We start from the raw sequence: 22,265 nt of genomic DNA on the forward strand, positions 1-22,265 counted from the left end.
TTGTTTGCTCCTCTGTCCGATTGTTCGCTCCTCTGTACTGTGCAAAGGTACAAGCCCTGCTGTCCGTACCAAGTGCTTGGGAATAGAACCTCTCTCCATCCCTTGTTCCTGATGCTAGGTTATTTTTGCAAGACTAGGATGAATATTCATTGACTTATACCCATTTTAGTCATTAAATTCTAAAGCTATGATTGGGCCTGATTCTTTTCTCATTTGTATTGCTAATCTTTTAACATAGTCAATAGAATTACTCAGAGTTTTCGACCAGTCTAGCCTAAAGAGAATCTGGCTAATGGAAAAAAAGAGGTGACAACCTGTAACTCACAAAATGGCAGCACTGCTCCTCAATTAAGTAATGGCCACTTCGGTAATGTGTCCTCCTGTTTATATATGGGTCTTTACATCTTACAAGTTTAGGAGCTGATACTTTCAAGCTGGTCTTAAAGAGGCAGAGAAAATTGATCACACAAGTTGTTATTGGGGTAAGAGAAACACAGACAGTGTGAAACCGCTAAACTCAATTTATGAAGTAAACCAAGTGTCTCGCCTCAATCTCTGCTGTTGAAGGTCCTTGTAGCTAGTTGTTGGCACAGGCTGCCAATCAAATGATATCACAGTATACCTTCCCAGCAGCTTTTGGGGTGGTTCTGTCGCTTGTTGATGTACTGTCCATGCCAAGGCTCATTATGCTGAATTTTTGTTTACATTGTCCTGTTGGCCTTGACTTACCACACTCTGTATTGTAACCAGCTCTTGGTCAAAGCAAGGCTGTGACATTCCTATGTCACAAGCAAGCAAGAACCCCAAATTGTTTTCACAATAAAAACCGAGGGCAATTATTATGGTCTGTGTATGTCAGCGCCCTGAGGGCATTAAAAAACCCTTAGTTGCCTTGACGACCTTCACTTGGGGCTTCCACTGACACACCGCCCACAGATGGCCCAGGAGCTCCATTTAAGCTCAGGTCTGCGCTATTAGTCCCTGCCTGAGCTATGGCATAGGTGCGCTTGTCTCCATCTCTCCCACCCATGCCTACGTCCATGCCCGTGGCCAGCCATGGAGCCTGTTGATCTGTTTCCTGACCTGTGAACTGATTTTCGGGGTTGACCTCAGACCTGTCTCATCTCTGTGGACCTGGCTGGTGATCACCGTGTCTGTATGTGACCTTGGTTGCCATCACAGGACCTGATCCTGACCTGAGGATTGACTTCCCAGCTTGACCTAGGACCTGCCTGGTCAGCATGAACCTGCCTGAAAAATCTGACTCTTGGTTGATCCTGGCTGCTAGCCCTGGGCCTGCCCTGCTCTCCTTTTCTGGGTACACTGGGACGGGCCCTGGCTAGCAAGGCTCCTTCCTTGCTGTCTGCTTTATCTTGCTTGACTCGGCTCCTCATCCCTTAGGGAGTAGCTGGCCCTTGCTGCACCCTGGCAGTGTCTGGCAAGAGCTGCTGTGACTTGGGAACAGAAAACAGAGGCTCTGGACACCTGGCCGGTTGTCTAGATTCTGCTTATCTATAATGCTATGACGACATTTTTATTTCAAGCCATTCTTTTTAAGTCATATTTGCCTAGCAAATTAGTCTGTGGTCAAACAGTAAGCAAGAAGAGACCTCCCTTTCAGCTCAGTTCTCCCCGGGGTGTGTGGGGGGGAGAACAAGGAAATGAAATACAAAATGCTGTATCTAATGTAATAGTGAAAGTAAACACCAAATGAGACCTGATAGGCCAAATAGCAATGGTGCAGCTGAGCAATATTTCTCAATAGTAACTTAGAAATCAGAAGCCATCCCTCTTGAACTGGCAGAGGCAAAAGCCAAGTCATGAAACAGGAGAATACTCTTGCTGCTGCCATAGCTGGCTGGAGCACTGCCATTTAACCATGTGGCACATGCATATGGGGCTAGGAAAAAGATCTGGGAGCTGAGGGGTGATGTTCTGTACTCAAATGTCTTGTAGTTCTCATGTATAGAGGAACAGAAAGGCCTGAATCCAGTCCCAAGTAGCACCTCTATGGTCACTGCTAGTCCTTAATGCACTGCAGCCTTTCTGTTCCCTGCTTGAGGCATATGACATTTTAGTCTCCCACGGACTGAAACTTGTGCTTAAGCTCAGTCATTTAGAGGTTATGGATGATATGTAGAGTAAGGCCTCATCCAGCACTCCGTTCTGGCTACCTGGTCTGTTCGCATCCTCTCCACCTCCAGCCCAAGCCCGTGTCCTGCCACACAGCGCGATGACTGCTCTCCTCACCTCCGTTTCCTGACTACACAAAGGTGCTGGTAGCTGTTGTCTCTTTCCCTGCAGCATCCCAGATCTCTCAGGCACTGAAGGGGTTGGAGCTCCATTGCTGGTTTGGCCTGGACTTTTCCTTCAGCAGATCAGAATTCCTATGCCAGCATGCTCTGTATGTGCCACCCCACCTCTGCATCTGGATGGTCACTTGGTGGCATCCCAGAGCTCCGAAGAGACCCAGGGAGCAGCCAGAGCTTTATCTCCCCAAAGTGGCTTTGGGAGCCTGGCTCAGCTCTGCTTCCTGATCTGCAGCCCCAGAGATGAGATGCAGAGTCACAGTGCTTTGCACTGGCATTGCCTGATTTGTGCTGCATCCATTGCTACCGTGGGTCTGATTAAACCAAGAGCAGTTTTCCTGCCAAATGAAGTCTCTGTTCATCCTTGAACCTTATCCATGGTGATGGGAGGCAGAGTGTCTCAGTTTAAGCGTCTCTGGTGAAGGTGGATTGTGGACTGGGCAGTAGGCTGTGGCAAAGGAGGTGCAGATGGATATGTTCCCCATCCTGCAGCCCTGCCTGTCTTACAAGACAAGCAGTAACTGTGTTAGCCTCCAAATCTGCAGTCTGTGTTAACTGTAGTAGTGAGATCTGGCAGGACTTCCCTGTCAGCATCATGCATGACTTCTCTGAGATAAGACAGGAAAATTGTGACAGGGCAGATTGCAACAACATGGTATCATCATTCCCTCTGCTTCCAACTACCGTCTGGATTATTGGTCTACCCCGTAGTGGGGTCTTTCCATAGCAGCATCTGATCAGCAAATGCCTAATCCATAGCAGCATCTGATCAGCAAATGCCTAATCCATAGCACCAGGGCCAAGACTATTTGGGTAGTTGGAGATGATTTTCAGGCCGCTTTCATAGCTGGATCTGATGAACATTTACAGTTGACCCCATTAGGTGTACTTGTCTGAGTGAACCATGACAGCTCGGCTGGATTTTTGGATATAAGGTCTGCCCTTCCACCCTCACAGTTCCCTGCTCGTCTTGATTTCCATCTCATTTGTTTTCCACTTCTGCCATCTGCTGCTCACAAACACTGGTTAACCCCACATGCACCTTTTAATGCCTCACTTCTCTTAAGACCTACTTAGATGCAGTGAACACGATCCATAACCATCACCGTGGCAGGTGGGGGTCCTCCTTGTGCTGCTGACTGGCCTAAGCAACACCGCTTCAACCTGGGAAAAGGTAGCTGGGACCCACCGCTTCAGCTGCATCCCTAAATCTCTTCCCTTGAAGGGTTATCTCACAGCTGTACCAGGTGTCCCCTGGACCTGCACCACGTGCCATGACTGTTCAAGTTCAAAGCTATCAAGACTACTGATAGATGGTCCCCTGAAGATTGTCCTGCCTCTGCTGTGAGGAATACCATAAAACACTGCTGCTTAAACACACGTTTGAGTTCCTATCTCACAGTCCTGCTCCATACCAGTGACAGGAGAAGGAGCGATAGCTGTGATGGAGAGACTATTTACATAGTAACATAGGGCCCGAATCATGACGATCCTGGCAGAGCAACCCCGTATCTCTGGAGTCTTCTGAAGACTTCTTACAAGACCTCTTTAGCAGCTTACCTGCGGATATCCAAGTAGGGTGGATTTCTAGCCTACCTATGGATGTGAGATGGTGAGTTGGGTTAACCCTGGCAGGCAGCTAAGCACCACACAGCTGCTTGCTCTCCCCTCTCCCTGCCCCATGGGATGGGGGAGCGAATCGGAAGGCAAAAGTGAGAAAACTCATGCATGAAGATACAGGCAGTTTAATAAGTGAAGGGGAAAAAAAAGAAAAGGCACCCCAAATGATGCAGAGGCAGTCACTCACCACCAGCAGACTGATGACCAGCCAGTGCTTAAGCAACAGCAACTTCAGAAAAAAATCTCCCCAAGTTTTATTGTTGAGCATACCATTAGATGACATGAAAGATCCCTGTGGTCAGTTGTTCCAGCCAGCATCTTGCCCACCCCCAGACTACTGACTTGGGGGCAAAGTCAGAAACAGAGACGGCCTCAATCCTGTGCAAGAGCTGTTCAGCGATAGCTAAAATGTTGGTGTGTTATCAACACTGTTCTCGTAAACCAGGCTAAACCACAGCACTATACGAGCTGCTATGAAGGAAATTAACTCCATCCTTAATGGTGCCCGATGGTTGTAATGCCTGGTTCTGGCAGACATTTTCTGCTTCTCATGGACATTTTACCTCCCATGGGAGCTACAGCTTACAGGTGAATTTTGGGGAGAGTTTAACCATGTGGTTGCCATTGAGCAATACCTGAGCACTTGGAAAGAAAAGCTCAGTGCTGAAAGTTCCTAGAGCTGCTCTGAACGCTCTCTCCAGTATGACTGATAGGAAAGGAACAGATGAATCATTGCTTTCTTTCTAGTGAAGTCCACCTGGTTTTGTTGTCCCCCTCGCTATTTAAAACCCTGCTAGTTGTGTGATGATTGTATGCCAGACTCAGCCTCTCAAAGGGAGTATGGACACTCTGATGTCCACTGGGTTTGCAGTACTTATTGTTCTACTAAATGCTTTGACACAGTGCGTGCATTGAAACAGAGGTAGAAACAAGGCAAAATCAGAAAGATAAATATGCAGAATTTCTGTGGTGCAAAGTAGTGTGATATGACTGTAGAAGGACTGCTTAGACTAGAAAATCATAGTCCAAAATACAGATATGTTCACTTGTAGCATTTCTTTTTTCACACTAACTCCTCATGAAATATATTTGATCCACTTCACTGATTTCTATAGCCTCACCAGATTTCTATACCCTTACCAGTAAATGTGAAAGAATTCTGTTACAAGGATATTGGGATGTTTTGTTTAGCTAAGAAAAATTAATACTGAAGTAAGCACATAGGTAAGTCCTGCCCACTAACCACCCGTCCTCCACCTTGCGTGGGTCAGGGCTCTGCCCACACGCCCTTGTGGCTGGCTGCCATTCCTTTTCAGAGTCACTGTTCAGAGTCAGACTTACCCAGAAGTAGCACGGCGTCAACAGTTATCTTAATCTCTTACATTTTCATTTTCACCTATGGAAACTGAACAAGATTCTCAGTAAAGTATGATGCTGCTGTGTAACCTGCAAAGGAAAGGAAAGCAAAAGTGCTGGGAGAGATAAAAAGGCCATGGGTGGGTGAGCTTACTGGTCAGAGTTGTAAATTCATATGCTGCTAAGGATGTGTATTTGTTTATCTACAAGCTTGTTTTTATATGCATTATTGCATTATTATGCATACATATATATGTAAATATCTGTGTGTGTACTCATACATACATATTCATACACACACAGAGACACGTTTTAGCCCTTTTTAAAATTTGAAGTTCACAGAATAAATCTCAAAAGGATCCGTGTGGTTTTTCTTTCCATACAAATGTAGATATCTGCTGAGAAAATGTCATTAAATCCAAACAAACATACAGCAGATTTTCCTTTTACTGTCAAATGTGCCAGCAGCAGAACACTTGAACTAACACAAAAGTTACCATTACAAATTAAGTCCAGGAGGCGGTTTGTAAGTGGAGATTGAGACCTAAGCCTCTGTGGCAAGAGCCCCAAGCTTTTAGTCACATTTAAGTTTTGCCTTCCCCCTTGCTTCCAGACTTCTACCTGGTGATTCTCACCTCTTTCCAATAGATCATTGAGCCAGAGAATAGAAAGCTGAGTACCTGTAAAATTCTCAGAGATTTGCGAATTGGGATGTTGGCTGATTCCAGCCTCGTCTCTTTTTGTCTTCTATGATGTCTGATCTAACTTTCCTTCTTCTGTGCTCCTCTTTGTTCTCTCTAACCTGCCCGTCTTTCCTAATTTCCTCCCCATGTTTCCATTTCTATGACTTCTACCTCAGTCCACATTTGTGTTTTATGCTGAATAAAATTGTTCGGTGTGACGTTGGAGTTGATGTTACCAGATCTACACCTTGGGTTTCAAGTGTCAGATAAGCCAAAAGATATTTGAGAAAAATTGCAGACTTTGTGCCTGTTCTCTGGAGACACAGCTGGCTCAGTGAAATAAGTTAGAGGAGTGGTACATTCAGGAGACACCACTACTGTAATACCGTCACGCTGCAGGGCTGTTATGCTGAAATCTGTTTCCTGGGAGACATCTGTAAGGAGTTAGCTCCCTGTTGCTCTGTCCACCTCTCTATCACCTAATGTATATCCTGGAGTTCCTCTGCAAAGTGTTCTGAAGAAGCTGTGAAGTTTCTGGACAACTACCCCCAATGAATCTGGTCATAGGTATACAGCATGGCTCTGCTACCACAAAAGGGAATATTATCGTGAAGGTCTAAGGAACCTGGTGGCTAAAGGAGTCATGTGAGTGTGTGTCCACCACTCTGTGTGCCCTTTGCTTGTGTATGATCCTCCAAAATGCATTTATGTTCAGGAGGTATGTATATGAGGGTGGTGGGGGTTTTTTTAAAAAATCCTTTTGCTGGAGCAGGTGAGATATATTCAGATGTTACCAATAGCTCAGCATTACAAACCACCTTCACTTTTATATCTAACATTATCTTAAGCAGCTTCTGTAAGGGGAGATAATTGACAGCGTGAGAAATAGAAAAGAATATTTTGATCACAGCTGTTTGAGTAATATGAAGTCCCACCCATATATATAACCCTTGTTACAGACATGTAGCAACTTAAAGGCATACTGGATTACTGCTATTTGCTCATAAAGGCCCAGAAAGGGTTTTCCCACTCAGGTATATGACCCTTTTGGAGGTTATCATCATCCCCTGATGCACGGAAGTTTGGTCCCCATAGACAGGATGTGCAAGTTCTTCTAGAAGCGTGAAAATTCACTTGTGTAGTAACCTTGTCTTTCTGATTTTGTTAGGGATTCCTCTCCTCACATTAAGCTGGCAGAAGTGACAGAACGACACTTCCCTTTTTTTTCTCTTTTGGTTTTCCACCATCTCATAGAGCACATTCACCTTCCTGGAGACACCTGGAAATGTTGCGTTGCAAATTCCCTGCTTCTGCTTGGACTCGTTTTTTCTCTCTCTGCTTTCTGTGACACATCGCTGATTTTATACCAGGAACTACTGCTACTGAGCACTGCTGTTAATCAAGCCATTTCTTGCAGATCAGACTAAGCATCTCAAAACCTAATTTACAACTGCATATTTGCAATTATCTACTGCAGAGAGAAGGAAATTAAGAGAATAGCATAGTATCAATGCATTTCTGGCCTTACTGAGTATCATGTCCATGATCTCAAAAACACATTAGTCAAACACCTTTCAAATTTTTTTCAAGAAGTGTCTGAGCTGATCCCATTCACTCTTCCTAAGTTACGAACTAATGCAACCACGAGGCAACAATTCTGTGCTGTGGAGTGGGTGGTGACCTTGCAGCAGCAGAAGAGGCCCTGAAGGCAGGTGCTGTGTTGGCACCGTGCTGCCCGATAACCTGCCGCGACCAGCCTTCTCCTTCACAGAAGGTCCTGCCAGTGCCTGAATCCCTTCTCCCTCTGTAGTCCACCATTCATGTTCACTTCTGTTTGGTCTGCCCTTGCAGGAAACTGAGTATTTTTTGACAACAGAATATTGAGGGCTGGCCTCGGAGAATACAAATAAATCACTCCTTTAGCTTTACAATCCCAAGTCAGACCTGGCATTGAGGATGGCAATGGCTTTGTCCTCAGGGAGTGCACATTGCTGGACGATGGCTCACCAGGGATCCATTTCTGCGGCTTGCATCAGGTCATAAAATAATTGTGTCACAAAACCAGGGGAAACTGTAAGTGATGGAGGCTGACACAGCACAGTCATGTCTAGCTAAGCCATATGAGGAATTCTTTTGTAATCCCTTTTGCTCTGCAAGCCAGTTTTGGGTGTGTCAGAGGAAAGCTTCTCACTAGCAACTAGCATTGCTTCACTCATTTGTCAGATTAAATGGGAAATATTTTTGCTGCATCTTGTGGGAATTACAGAACAGGTCACAGGAAGGTGATGCCCAGTTCATAATGCAGAGCAGATTTCTCAGGGCACTGGAAAAAGCCTATTCTTTTTACATCAGGGAACCAATCTGTCATGACCAGTAGCTTCTGCAGATACTCACCAGCTGGCTCAGGTCTTGCTGTCAGGATGCTCACATGAGTACAGAGCTTTTCTCAGTTGTGAAGTTTCATAAGTACCTGGGTGTTCCCCCACAACAAGCTGTCCACTGCCACAGCTCTCTTGGATGCTGGGCAGCTTGCTCAGGGTTAGCCTGAGTGTCTGCCCAGTTGCTGACCACAGCTGTAGATGTGTCCTCACACACATTGAGGGTCTGCCTTGCTTACCTTAGGACCCAGGTTCAGGGGTGGATGAGTGGTCCTTGGAAATCCACAGAATGGTCCCATGAAGGGAAATGGCAGTCACCATCACCACCTGCTGGAGATCCATAAAATCACAAGCTTTTGCAGATGATGTCTTCTGTTTCCCTCTCTCCACCGGGTTCTGCTCAACTTTCTGATGAGAGCTGGGTGCCAGAAAAGTTATCTGCCATGCCACAGCTATGTGACTTGATGCCATTTGTGTAGATGCTTTTTCTCCCTTCGTGTATTGGGGTGACCAGGGAAGACTTGCTTTTCTATTCTGGGGCTAGGGGTAATAAAGAGATAAAATTTCTGTTCTGCACTGCAAAAAAAGGGCTCACCTGTTAATTCCAGCTTCTGGCAGGCAACCTTGTTTACACCCCCAGATCTACTTCTGAATGGGAGTCACCCTCCTTAGCAATTTTTTTGCTGCCAGGAACTTGCTTTCAGTTTCCCTGAGCGGGGTGGTTTATGTGCATAAGAGCAAGTCACCAGGAGGAAATAGTTGAGTAACATTACTACTGTCCAAACTTCAGTGTTTGGGAACAGAAACTGAAACAAATGTAAGACTAATAAAGAGACATCCATCGCTCAAGAGGCAACAGACAAATCCAGAAATATCCATGGCTGCTGTCGCTGATAGAGGTAAGTACCTGTATGTGAAAAGCAGGTCTAGTTCTCCATATTCGGTGTAGATATTTATTGTAGTTGCATCTAAGGAACTGATGAGTACAGCCAAATGTGTGCATTGGCACATGAAGATATACAGGAGATACTTGTGGATTTTGTGTGTTATCTCTTTGAATGCATTACCATATCTTGAGTCTTAGGTCCAGCTTCAAAATATTAATATAATTTTGTTAACCCTCACGTGGCATTAGGCAGGAAGAATTCAAATTCCAAAAGACCACTTAATGTGGAGAGAGATCTCAAAGGCAATTAAGAATGGAGAAAATTAGTTGGCTTATCTTTTCGCCTATTTTGTTTTCAATGCAATAAAAAAATTAGAAGATGCCTCTTAAAGAACTGGTGCAATAAGGCTGTGCAAAGAGCTGATCAGGTCTCTGTTGATGTAGAAGACTATTTTATTCCTGCTGAAATGTAATTTCACTGTGTATATTTCATAATTCCTCATCTTAAAGAGCTAAGAGCTGTGGAAAAATACCTTTAGTATCTTAATTCTAAGTAAATTAATTCTTTTCTTGAATAAAATGAGGGTTCTTAGATCCTTAAGTTTGCTCTGGATGGACTTTTACAAAAGAAATAACTGTACTTGATCACCCGCAATTGTTTTCATCTAGACCCTCAGCTAGGAAGGGATGAAGGAGTCATAGGGTCAAACTTCTTTGCCATCACAAGAGACAAAAATGTATATAATCAGGCAGGTCTGTGGTGCCACCCCATAGGTATTTGGTAGTCAGAAATCACCCTCCTATCTGCACTAATATTTTTCCCTTGGCACTGATATTTTTTTCAGCTTTTGAAACAGTTTCATACTAAGAAAAGAAAGAACCATTGGCTGTGGAAATGTTTTTGTCTAGATTGATATTATGAGTATCAACAGGAAAATAGCTCAAGTTTTGCCAATAGAAGTGGTTTGGAAGATACAAAGGGAGAAGAGATTTTATTCTGCTCTTTCATTAGTCAGGGAAAAGCAGATGCAGTACTGCTGAAATCAGTGAAGTTAAACTTGACTGAGATCGCAGTCAGCCCTAATGTGTTAAAGCGAGTAAAGGTTCATGTACAGCATAGTCTAAACAACCATCAATTTCAGCTCCTGGGTAGAAATCCACCACTCCCGCATCCCAGAGTGACTGCCCTTTTAGATAAAAGAGATTTGGCAGGAAGCGTATAGACTGAAAGGGGCCAGGACAGGAGGTGTAGAGGAAATTTTGTTCTCTGATCTGCTATCCCTAGTGACTGACAATTCTGTTCCATTTAGATGCTGCACCCAGAGAGAACATCCAAGGGTAAGAGATACAGTTCTATCACTGTGTGCTGCCCGGGGCCCATGGCAATTTCCAGACATAGGCAAAGCTAAGAAGCCTTGTGCCTTGTTTTCTTCTTACCATCCCTTTCCCTGATCTTCCTTTCCAGTTGTCTCACTGCTTTGACCAGTGCTGATCTCAGAGTGGTGATGGGGTTGCTTACTCTCCCAACACCTCTCAAGGAGGTGCTGTGGGTGTTTCACCAGGGTCACGCTAGGGGAATAATTCTGGAGCCTTCATCAAATTCCAGATTTAGATCATTAGATTGCAACATTCTTCAAGCTGCTTATTTGTGATGGGAAAGGCTGAGAGTGGGAGGCTTGGCTGATGTTGAGAGCAGGCAATGCTCAATGGGACCAAACAACTTTGAAGTGGTAGGATCACAGTACTGCTGATACATTTGTCGCAGGTGGAAGCTACAGCCAAATGACTTCAAAAGAAATTATTTGCCTGGCCAACATCCAAAGGTGGTGTACATGCTGTACGAAATCAGGTGGAGCAGAGGCACCATCTGGAGGAACTGGTGCTCAAACAATTCTACCCAACACGCTGAAGTCAACTTCTTGGAAAATTGTTTCAAGGCCACGCCATCTGTTTCTTGTTCCATCACCTGGGTCCTATCTACTACCCCCTGTGGGAAATGCTCCAGAAGAATTCTGGAGTTCCTGAGGGTATATCCCAATGTGACCTTGGAAATATACGCAGCCAAGCTGTTCAAGCACCTGGATATCCGTAACCGGCAAGGTCTCAGGGACCTGGCAATGAATGGAGTCATTATACGTATCATGAATCTTTCAGGTATCCCAACTACTCTTTGGCTTTGTCTAGATGTGGATTGAAAGTTCTGGGATTATGTGCACTCTCAGCAGTTGTGCTTTGTAATAGTGGTAATGACTGGCATTGGGGAGGACTAGTGAGTGCAAAAGTGCCACTCTCTTCTGCCTTATTTCTTCCACAGTCCCATACAGCAGCAGGACCAGCATCATCATTTCCTTTTGCGAAATCTGAAGGAGAGTTATGTCTTTCTCTAGCCATGCACACCTCCTTTATATACAGTAAAAAATCCTGAGTGTAAGATAGAACCTGTCCCTTCTAGCATATATGGGCAGATCAACTTGCCAGCTGCAGCAAGTAATGGGTTTCCCTTGATAGCTGGAGGAGACAATATCTAAAGGATACTTTCAGAGGATGAATCACAGAGGACGTCTTGCATGTGTGTCTTTTAATATGTATATCTTGCTTGTCTGTTGATGTTTAGCTGTAAAAATAGTCCAGACAAGTAGCTCACAGAAAGGAACGTACATTTGAAGAGATGAATCTCACATACCTGTCTGGATACTTGCTACTGGAGTGTGCAGCTAGAAAACCTACCAGCTCAAATGTAAACTTAAAGGACATTGCTTATCTTGGGGAACCTGTCTCTGGGATCATACCACCAGAGCATTGACAGAAGCTCTGGCCATCCTATCAACACTAAGATCAATATGAAACTGCTAAACGTTAGGGTGTTCACTCCAGGTTTTCCATGATCGTCAAGGTAAGTCAGACAGATTCATGACTGAAGCAACAAGTTTATCGTCTTAGCCAAAGCTGCTGTGATCAAGCACAAGGCTGCCAAAATGTATGCCTGAACAGCCCTGATTGCACATGCTACTTCCCTTTTCAGTCGCTCCCAAAGAAGCAGCCTGTCACTCGCTAATTCCTTCTCCCTTGGCCAACATGCTCTGGCTTTATGCCCTGATCTGCTATCTGTGATAGGGGTTGCCCAAGCCACCGTAGTGATCTTTCTCTCTTTGCCAAATCCCCTTTTTAGACATACTGCTATTTGTAGAGTTTTGGTTCCCCTTTCCACTAACTTATTTGTGTATTTGCAAGTCATTGTTAGTCCCTTGCATGAATACCCTCAGATGAATATCTTTCTCCTGCCCTTTACCGTTGTCTTACTGAGAAAGAAGTGACTCACTGACATATTCATGAAGAAAGAACTGGGCATGCCATTCATCAAGTGTGACTGGATATCTCTCTTTTCAGATTACAGTTACTGCTGGAAAACATTTGTTGCATACCAACATGGAGAAGAGGATTATTGGCCCTGGAGCTTTGCTTCATACATCTTTCTGAATCAGACAGAGCTCTCTCATATCCTTTTGGTTAGTATACACTTGAAGAAAACACTGAGAGAGAAAAGTAATGCAAAATCCTAGGAAAAGGAGGTTTGGAGGATCCTGGCAATAGTGTTAGCAGAAACAATAGTAGGAAAAATAAGCATGGGCTTGATGCTGCATGAACAGAGGGCCAAGTGGGCAAGAGATTGCCAAGGACTATGAGCCTACATTGTGCCTTTGTGGCCAGGAGTAGAGAAAAGATTTAGCAATACTCTCACTTTTTTTACTAAGGAAATGGTAAACTATTTCAACCCTTTACATGGATCAGCTACAAGTTCATTAGCTTGCAGCTTACTGGAGCTATTTGATCCCAAAAGCTCCTTCAGCTGTGTAAACATGATTCAAGTACACTCGTATTGCCTCTCAGGACAAGGCCACTGATTTTAGTTAAGTTCTGAGCAAGTTCAAAAGCCCAGATGGGTGGATTCACTTTCAGAATCAGAGCTTACACATAAGAGTATCATATGATTGAGATCTGCATTCCCTATTTCTTGCAATCCATACAACTGCAAAAAGTTATTTCTATGGCCTGATATCCTACTATACAAGAAAGACAAGGTGGTCTACTGAACAGGAGAGAAGACCAGGACTGGAGTTAACTGCCTGGCTCAGCCACCCTTTGCGGAGCAAGCCAGTTCTTGAACTGGTCCCTATATGTAGAACAGGGGCTAGCAGAATGGACAGCAGGAGATAGAGGAAGGGATGCACAGAACTACGTAATACAGACAGGAACTTGAAAGTCTAGAAGGAGAAAAACTAACCTGTTTGTAGGATGCTATAAATGCCTTGTTTCATTTGTGACTGAGGAAACGGTATGCATTAGCATTCATTTCAGTTCCATCCACTCCAAACTTTAAACAGGTCTTTTAGTACCTCAGATTAGGTATACCTCAGGAAAGGACCTGACCTTTCTAATTCTAAGACATTCAGGTGACAGGATACACAGTCAGTGGCATTATCCTGCCAGTCAGCTGATCTAACAAAGTAGTTAATGCAATGTAACTGTTTAGGAGATATTTTTCCCTTGGCTTTCAGCCTTCCGGAGTCTCCTAATGTCTGAGATGATTAAATAATTTAGCAGCTTACGCACAATCAAATGCATAGTGTGATGCTTACCAGGGAGCTGAACAGAGCTGTCTGCTAAATGCTTGCGGGTACTGACAACATGCAGCTGACTCAGCACCGTTCCCTGGGCAGCAGGACATGGCAAATATGTCCTTCAGGTCTTGGTTTTAGAGACAGCTAACAAAAACCTGTCCCTCCCTGTGCCCCTGGCATCCCTGTTGTTTACTGCAGAGTCCTGGTCCCTAGGAAGCTTGCACTGGGACACTCGTGCTGAGTCAGGCACTTGCTCAACCGCTTTGCTGTCTCAGCGAAACTCAAGCTACCCCTAAAATGAAGGTGAATAGGGCCCGTTATCAGTAGTTCTGACTAATCACTAACTCACCCAGAAGGAATGGGAAGGTCTATGTGCTCAGACCTTGTGAACACCCAGCCCCATTGTACTAATTACACAGGGGTGTAATGAGGAGAGTGAGTTCCAGGCACATGCTCCAGAGAAATACAGACCGTTGCGTCAAGTCGTGCCTCCCTGGCATAAGAAAGACAGTGAGGAACTAGAGAGGGTTTGGTGGAGGACCACTGCGATGGTCAAGGGGCTGGAGCACTTGCCCGACGAGGAGAGGCGGAGGGAACTGGCTTTGTTAGACCTAAAGAAAAGAAGGCTAAGGGGGATCTAGCTGAAGCGTCCCACTACATAAAGGCAACAAAGACCGCCAGGCTCTCCTCAAAGCTGCACAGAGGGAAAATGAGGCAACAGGCACGAGCTGCAACAGGGGAAATTCCAACTGGAAAGAAGGAAGAAGTCTCCCCAACAGCAGTGCCGTACTGGAGCCGGTGCCCAGAGAGGCTGTCAGACCTCCATCCCTGGAGATGCTGAGAACTTTCCTCTAGAGCTGCCAGATGTAGCTTTGGAGTTAGCCATGCCACAAACACGATGTTGGACTAGAGACCTCTAGACAGCCTTTCCAACCCCCCAAATTCTGCCTTTCCACAGGATCTAGCTCCACTTCCCCTGAATTCAGCTACGCAATCTGCCATCTTTTAAATGCTTCTGTTTCTGAGTGGTCTGGCTTTCTAGGAGGGGTTTACACGGCACGGTAAATTCCGAGGTGCTATCCTGTTGTCTGGAAAGCTGTATCCCAAGGGAGATTATCTAACATGCTGAAGGTGGATCAGAGCGATCTCTTGGACTAGATGCTGTATTTTGAAACTCTGGATCATGTTGAAGAGACAACTTAAGTTTTTAGCACCCAATTTTTAATGTTCATGTTTCTTTCTTCCTGCTAGGGACTTCCTCCATTGCTGGCAAACTGAATACTAACAAGCATTAGCAGCACGTTTCAAGCTCACTTTTATCATAGCACTATTTACAAGACTGGAAAAGCCAGTCCCTGGCAGTCTTTTCTACTGCAGCCTTGAACTATCACCTTCATACTGCCACCAGAGAAGGCTCTTATCACTGGCTGGGCATTGCTAAGTATTGGACACAGCAGAAGAAGCACATGAAAAACGATCAAGAAGTTCGGATGATGCAGCCAGGGAGCCAGGACACAGTGCTCTTGGTCTTTACAAGGCTTCCCGAGAGTCCAATGGGGATGGTGACTATGCCCCAGGATCAGGCTTTTCATGTCTGCTGATTCTGCAATCAGATTCTGTGAGCACCTTCTTGAGAGGCCCGTGAGTAACATTTTTTGTGCTCTGATCTGTTCCAAAGAAATAATCAGAGCAATGCATTCTGTTTTTGAGAATTTCATGAAGATCACTTTTATGGCTATGTGTGTATGCTTCAGAAAATACTTCATGCTACTGCAGTATTTCTGTAATATTATTATTATATTACTGCTTTTATTAAAATATAATACTATGATATTACTAAGGATTATGTTGCTTCATTTTAAGTTTTTATTCTCCCTACTTTTATGAAAACAACAGAATAAAAGGGAAAACGTCCACTCTGTGGAAACTTTTCTTTCTTGCTCTGTTCCTGGGCACATCCTTCTCTTGTAATTCCAGACTCTGGAGTCCTAGCTGTTCATTGTAAACTAGGGGAACACAGTAAAAAGTCTCTGCTTTTCCAGCTGGAAACACTGAGTGGAGTGGTGAGGTAGGAGATAGTGAGAGCTCTGCGCTATCTCTACAGGCAGAAGGCAAAAAGAAGGTACAGGTGTGTTGGGCCTTGGAGCAGTTCACAGTTTGCACTGCAGATAATGCAAAACATCTGAATGAATCATGCTGGGAGCTCCATGTTTCAGGATTCCCCACCCCTCCAAGCAGGAGGCCCATTGTGTGATCCCACTGGGGAATGTGCTGCTGCTGGGATTTGCAACATGCAGGCACAAATGATTCTTTGAGGAATAAGGCAGGGGCTGGTGGGAACCATGCCTATCTCTTCTAGTTGATTAATGCTTATAGCATCCTTTGGCCATGCCAAAGCCTCCAGATGTTTAGCAGACAATCAAGACAGCCAGAAAAGTTGCAGGCTGAGGAAGCAGCTCCAGCCCCTGCTGTCTGAGAGAGCATCTAAAGCTGAGCGCAGCTGGCTAGGGAGTGTCTTTTACATTAACCAAGTAAAATTACTCCAAGCAATGTATAGCATGGCTAAAGATTCCTTTCCCCTGTCCAGGACCTCAGGCTGGATGTCACATGCTTGCTTTCTGGCCATTCTAGTGTTAGGTCTTTGTTTCCTTAGGGAGAAATCAAATCACTTGATCAAGATGTAGTGGAGTACACCAGGGTCCATAACCATTCAGCAACATACTTTCTAAGTTACTGGTCTGCTGTAGAATGTGGCAAATTGATTTGAGCTTCATCAAGATATGTATCTTCAAAGGCCTTCATTTGTCTTGCTTTGAAACTTCATTATGCCACAGAAGTCAGCTAAGTCCCATCTGAGAATCTAAAAAGTACAACAGCACAAAGCTCTGCAACAATGTGTAGTGTCTGTGGCCAGCACAAAATGGAAACCCCAAGTTTTAAGAAAGTCTGCAAGACCTGAAGACCCATCCATGTCTCTTGTCAGAAATACTTAAGCATCATAGAATCTTGCTCACAGTTTAGCATAGCACAGAGAAGGCTTTACCCATAGCAGTGTGGAAATTACGGACACATTGCTAGTTCACATGAAATAATCTAAAAATGCTGGCAGGTGTCACTATGTTTCTGTACCTTAGAATAAATATGCAGTCATATGACCTTGGAAAGGTTGGAGCTCAGTGTACCTAAAACTCCAGCTCTCTGGAGGAAGACAGCAGGTTGGATGGCCCAGGTCTTTGGAGTAGGATGATGACATTGCCTGGAGATTAAAAAAGATGTGAATTTGAATGAGGAAGGGAAGGTGGGTTGATGGGAGGGAATTCATCTGAGAAGACCCAAGAAAGAGAAGAGGAGCCTTCTGTAAGTAGCACTAGACGAAGGGGATTACATGGTCCAGAAGCTAGGGCTGTGTCAACCACATTGTTCTACATGAGAAAGGACCAGTAGTCCAGTAAGGAATGTACCAGGCCAAAGTTGATCTTAATCCTATAACAGCAATATGGTGACCTGCTCCAAACTAATTGCTTTTTCCTGCAGTATCATCTGAGGGTGAGCACAGACCCTGCTGTGAAACCTCCAGCTTTGTTCCTGGCAGTCCAAGGCCCATCTCAGTGAGCTATTACCATGAAATAGCTTTTCTTCAGGCAAGGTAGAGGACAGTGCCTTCACTGCAGGACAGAGGGGTTATTCCTGGCACACCAAGAGGTACCCTATTCTTGCTTTGAACTTCAGCTAATACTCATCTGTTTAGCCCCAGGCCAGAGAGCCCTGGATGAGGGTGGGGTGGTGGCCAAGGGAGAAAAGCAAGGGAGAAGTCAGAATATACAGCAGAACAACAGAAGACAAAATGATTGATGAAGGAGGAAGAAAATGAGATCCCACCAGGCTCCTCAGTTTCATTTAACATGGGTCTTGCAGCATTACCTGGTGCAGCTTCTCTCAGACAGGTAGTGCGGTAGGTAAGATTCCCTCCAGGCTGTGAGGAATGCCTTGGGGATTAATAACAGTAGGTCAGCACTAGCAAGCATATGAGATGCAACCTGATGAGTTTTGGACACACATCCTGAAAGCTGTTGGGCTTACTCCTGTTCCATCATCCTATCTTAAAACACTATTGGCAAGTGTCCACTGGCTCCTCAGGGAGCAGTGGGTGCCTGCACAGGGATGTGCTGGTTTATGTCCCTTTTCAGCTCCCTATAGTATGCTATAATATCGTACAGTATTGACTCGCTGACTTTTACTCCCCAAACATGTGTTTTCGTTTGTTGTCCCCTGTAATTATCTGGTTTTCTGTCCAACTCCTTGTTTGTTTGTTCCTCCTTCTCAGAAGGGTAATCAGTCTTCCTAGAAGTCCCAAAAGAGAAACACAGCAACAATGGGTTCCTGAAGGTGAAATACTAGGGAAGAGAAGAACAAAGTGAGAAGATAGAATACTTCTCAGCTGACGCACTCCCAGGCTCCAGCTCTCTTCAGCTCTTCCTAGGCCAAATGTGGTTTCTGAGTATTCAGTAGCCCTTTCTGAAGCATAAGCAGCTACGATGCTGTTCTGGGAGTGGAAATGAAGCAGGATCTTGGAGACAGCTGAAAGCAGAGACAGCATTTTATGGAGGCTGTAACAACTCCAGCTGGAGTGTGATCAGGGTCCCATGGCCCTGCCCCAGTACAAGTGAGGGTCGGGGGGGGGGAACCAGAGATGTGCCCATTTGCTCAGCAGCAATCCTAGTCTGTTAAGCAAGAACTTTGCAGTGGTGATGATCCTGTAATGTGTAGAACTATCTCTAAGGGAGCAAGAGGGCACCTGATAAAGCAGAAATGATGAACAAGGCAGTGTGAGGGATGGTGCCACACTCCTAGTAGAGCCTGGACTGCGAAGTGAGCGCTGGGGATAGTGCTAGGCATTACCAAGTCATTCAGCTGCACAGAAGTGCCTGGATTAACTGAAGTGCACATACTCATTTTTATGAATTAGCCAGAGTTCATGATTCTTCATGGAAGGCTCAGCCCTTTCCCAGTGAAGGCAGGAGGACAAACTTTCTCTGGTCCATTTGGAAGCTTGCCAGTTCCAAGTCAGCTTAGTGAAGCTTTTTACACCAGTTTTAGCTGCCAAAGTGAACTTGCAATCTCCTGTATCCCTGCTGTGCTCCTCCTGGCATGTAAGGGCCTAGCGGTGGGTCTATAGAGGTAGCCTACAGAGGTAACCACACAAGAAAGCTGGTTTACTCTCATCTTCATCTGTCCCTCTGGACTGGTAAAAACATTATTCCAGCTTGTAGAGTAGGGTAGTTCTTAACTGTGATTTAATAACAAGATTATAGCACAGACACATCGACATCCTCCCTGCCCCGGAACTCGGATGCACTCACCCACGTGAGGAGACAGGCCCCTTGTAGGCAGGAAGATTTCCTCCCCCAATATTAGCCCCGCACCTCCAAAAGTCACACCAGTCCTTCAGCTGGCATGCTTAATAATAATGATGACAACAGCAGCATTAACAATGGTGTTTTAGCTATATCTGATGTGGCTTTGGAAGCCTGAAGGGAAACATGCCTATCACAAAAGCATATGGGAGATTTAAAAGCCAAAGGCAGCCTTCAAAATACTTGCCATGCTTTGGTGCCTACTCTTCTGCTCTGACCTCTGCTCTTGCAGCAACCCACTTTCTCCTTCCCCTGCAGAGGCTCTGCTCATCACTGCTGGTGTTGTCAGAACAAATGGTCTCTTCTGTGCCAAACCCCTCCACGTTTCTTCTGCGAACCAAATCCGATTTCCAACGCCGCGAGTATTTAATACATATGTGATTAAATAATGAAATTTCTGCTCATAGAAACACCAAAGGGTCAGCCCCAGGGAGGGGAGAAAAAAACCTACTCGAGCTAGAGGACAATGTTGGGCACAAATACATCTAGGCTAAAACTCCTAAAGGGGCAAGTAGCAGGGGACTGGACTCCATGACCCTGAAGCCCCTTTCTGTCTTGGTTTCCAAGTACCAGCAGGCAGGAGAGCAAGCAGCAGGGGGGAGACGTGCCTTGAAAATCCCCCTTGTATTTGCAAGGGCCTGGAGCGTGTCTTTGCATTGTTTAATGGTAATCTGTTTCTTATTATTGCAATGTGATGTCCAAGGACGCTGTGTACTGACCTGGAGTAATGCTGTGTGCAGCTGTGGGAATGATGTCAGTGTCCTGCTCTTCAACGGGCATGTTCTGGGGGTTGTTGAGAGCAGGACTGCAGGGGCCATTCGCAGCGAGGAACAGCATCCCTCCAGCCAACAGCCTCGTAAAGGGTGCCAGACACCCCTGTGCGCCAGGAAATGACAGCCATGCCTGGTTTTCCACACTGTACCAATAACCATCCCATCCCCGTCTATCCTGTTCCTCCGTTATCAAAGACCGATCCTGTACCTCGCTCTGCTGCGGAGCTGGAGCTTCCACAGAGCGGGTTGTCTCTGTATCCCAGCCCCCGGGGTGATAAAGCACCCGTCTGTTGTCATAAGACTGGATGCGTCCCGAGGGTCCGATTGCCAAAAGGTCATGCAGGTGGCTGCGTGCAGATACACGCGGGATGACGAAGGAGCTACCCCCAGCCCGTGGGCAGGATGGTTCTCAGCAGCCCCCTGGGCCTGGTGAAGGTGTGTTTACAGTAACGGGACATACAGCTCGAGCGTGCAAAAAGCACCCAAAACATTACACACCCAGTCGTGGGGGCAGGCCTGGCAAAAGCTCATGTTTGTGCCAGATTTGCTGGGAAATCTTTTGTATCCTGTCATTAATTGCCGCTGTAGTCCTTAGGTGCGAGAGCGGGGAGGTGGGCACACTCGTGGAAAGGAAGGCTCGGGGCGGCAGCTGTACAGCTATTCGGATGCGCCTGTGCCTTGCTCATCGCTGCAAACCATGGGATGTTGGACCAAGTGAGACTGGGGGTTTCGGCTAGCACCATAGACCCCTGCTCTGGCTGTTCCCCACAATCTTGGGAGGAAACACCCACCCAGATATCATAAGCCCCCATTTCCCACAGCTCAGGCAATGGGGCCTGAGGTATATTTGCCACAGTCTCCTTGAGGGGTTAGGTTTTTCCCAGGTGCATATAAAGGAAGGTGACACCAAGAATAGCACAGTCACCATCTCCATAAGGGATAGGCTGTGAACATAAGTGGTACTCAAGAGTATATAAGTAGCAGTGAAATGTTCCCTATATACACAGCCTACAAAGCAAGTAAAAAAATCGTAGGCTGAAAAAGTAATGTTACTACATAACAGTCATCCTCCAGGGAGTTATTCTTTACAGAGACACCTAATGCATCTGAGGTTGAATTAATAATAATGCCGATTCAAAGAATACCTTGTAACAAATAATAAGAATTGGTATCTGAGAACAGAAAAAGTGCAGTTGAAAAGAATCTCTATAGCAGAAGAGCTAAATTCCTATAGCTAAGTTGCATGGATTAGCTAAACAGTCCACTGAATTTAATCTGCTTTAGATTCAGAAGAAGCAACCCGGGATGTTTTCTGGATGCAGTGCATGTTTCTTTGCGTTTACTCATTGCATTTATTCTCCTATCATATAATGTCACTAATTGTCATGTTTCAATAGGTATCTTCAGTTCAATGTTTGTCAGCATTTAAGCAAATTCCAGTGTCTCAACTGCTTTTTAAAAAAATACTGCTTTTTCTAGTAGCTCTCCAACAATTTCACTGAGAAGGACAACGGTGTTGTACAGGCCAATCCCAAAAGTTGGAAGACAGAGATCCTTTTTCCACCTCTGCTTTTCTTCTTGTTTTGTGAAGTAAGTTGAGTCAGCACTTCTGTGTCCACTTTGGTCAGTTACAAGTCATGAATGGGGACGATGATAGGCATGCAATCAATGAATGTTGCAATCAATCATCTTGAACAACTTCAGCGTTTACATCACTGATATTTGGTAGTATTTCCAAAGTACCTGTTGCCTGAACACTTTATCTGCCTTGATCTGCTGGGTGACACTGCCAACAACTTCAAAGTTAAAAGTGAAAAGGATAAAGACAGTTTAATAGGATAGTGCCAGGTTGTCTCTCCAGAAATCAGAAAGGATAGATGTCACGTCAATCCTTTTTGTCAACTTTTAATTCCCTCACCCACATAGTACAAAATAATGACAAAACCAGATGCTCATTTTTGAGACCTTTATTTATATAAATAATATCCACCATATCAAACAAATATACAACACCATGCTTGCAAATTAATGCTTTGCAAAGAACTCTCATTGTTATTCCTGGTCGAAATTCCTCAAGCTGAGAGTATCTCAGGAGCCTGAAGTTGTAGGAAGCTTGTGATGTACCCAGTTGTGACCGGTCCTAGCAGGAGGAGGCACCGCGGGAGCAGGGCTCTCTGCTGTCCTCCTGCTTTTGGCCAAGCACCAGAGGAGGTGTTTTGAGGAGCGA

The 22,265-nt window shown here is 45.1% G+C and overlaps 1 protein-coding gene across 1 annotated transcript; it reads left to right on the top strand.

The window, feature by feature from the left end:
• The first annotated feature begins 3,907 nt into the window (after nucleotides 1-3,907).
• Nucleotides 3,908-15,593, top strand: LOC142042210 (C->U-editing enzyme APOBEC-1-like). Its single transcript, XM_075051889.1, is given in 7 exon segments — nucleotides 3,908-3,921; nucleotides 9,926-9,965; nucleotides 9,967-9,985; nucleotides 10,543-10,570; nucleotides 10,998-11,386; nucleotides 12,620-12,738; nucleotides 15,103-15,593. Coding segments are annotated over 7 exon segments (636 nt in total). The 3' UTR covers nucleotides 15,130-15,593.
• The last annotated feature ends 6,672 nt before the right edge of the window (nucleotides 15,594-22,265 follow it).

This window comes from Buteo buteo, chromosome 19 (genome assembly GCF_964188355.1).
Source record: "Buteo buteo chromosome 19, bButBut1.hap1.1, whole genome shotgun sequence".
NCBI lineage: Eukaryota > Metazoa > Chordata > Aves > Accipitriformes > Accipitridae > Buteo > Buteo buteo.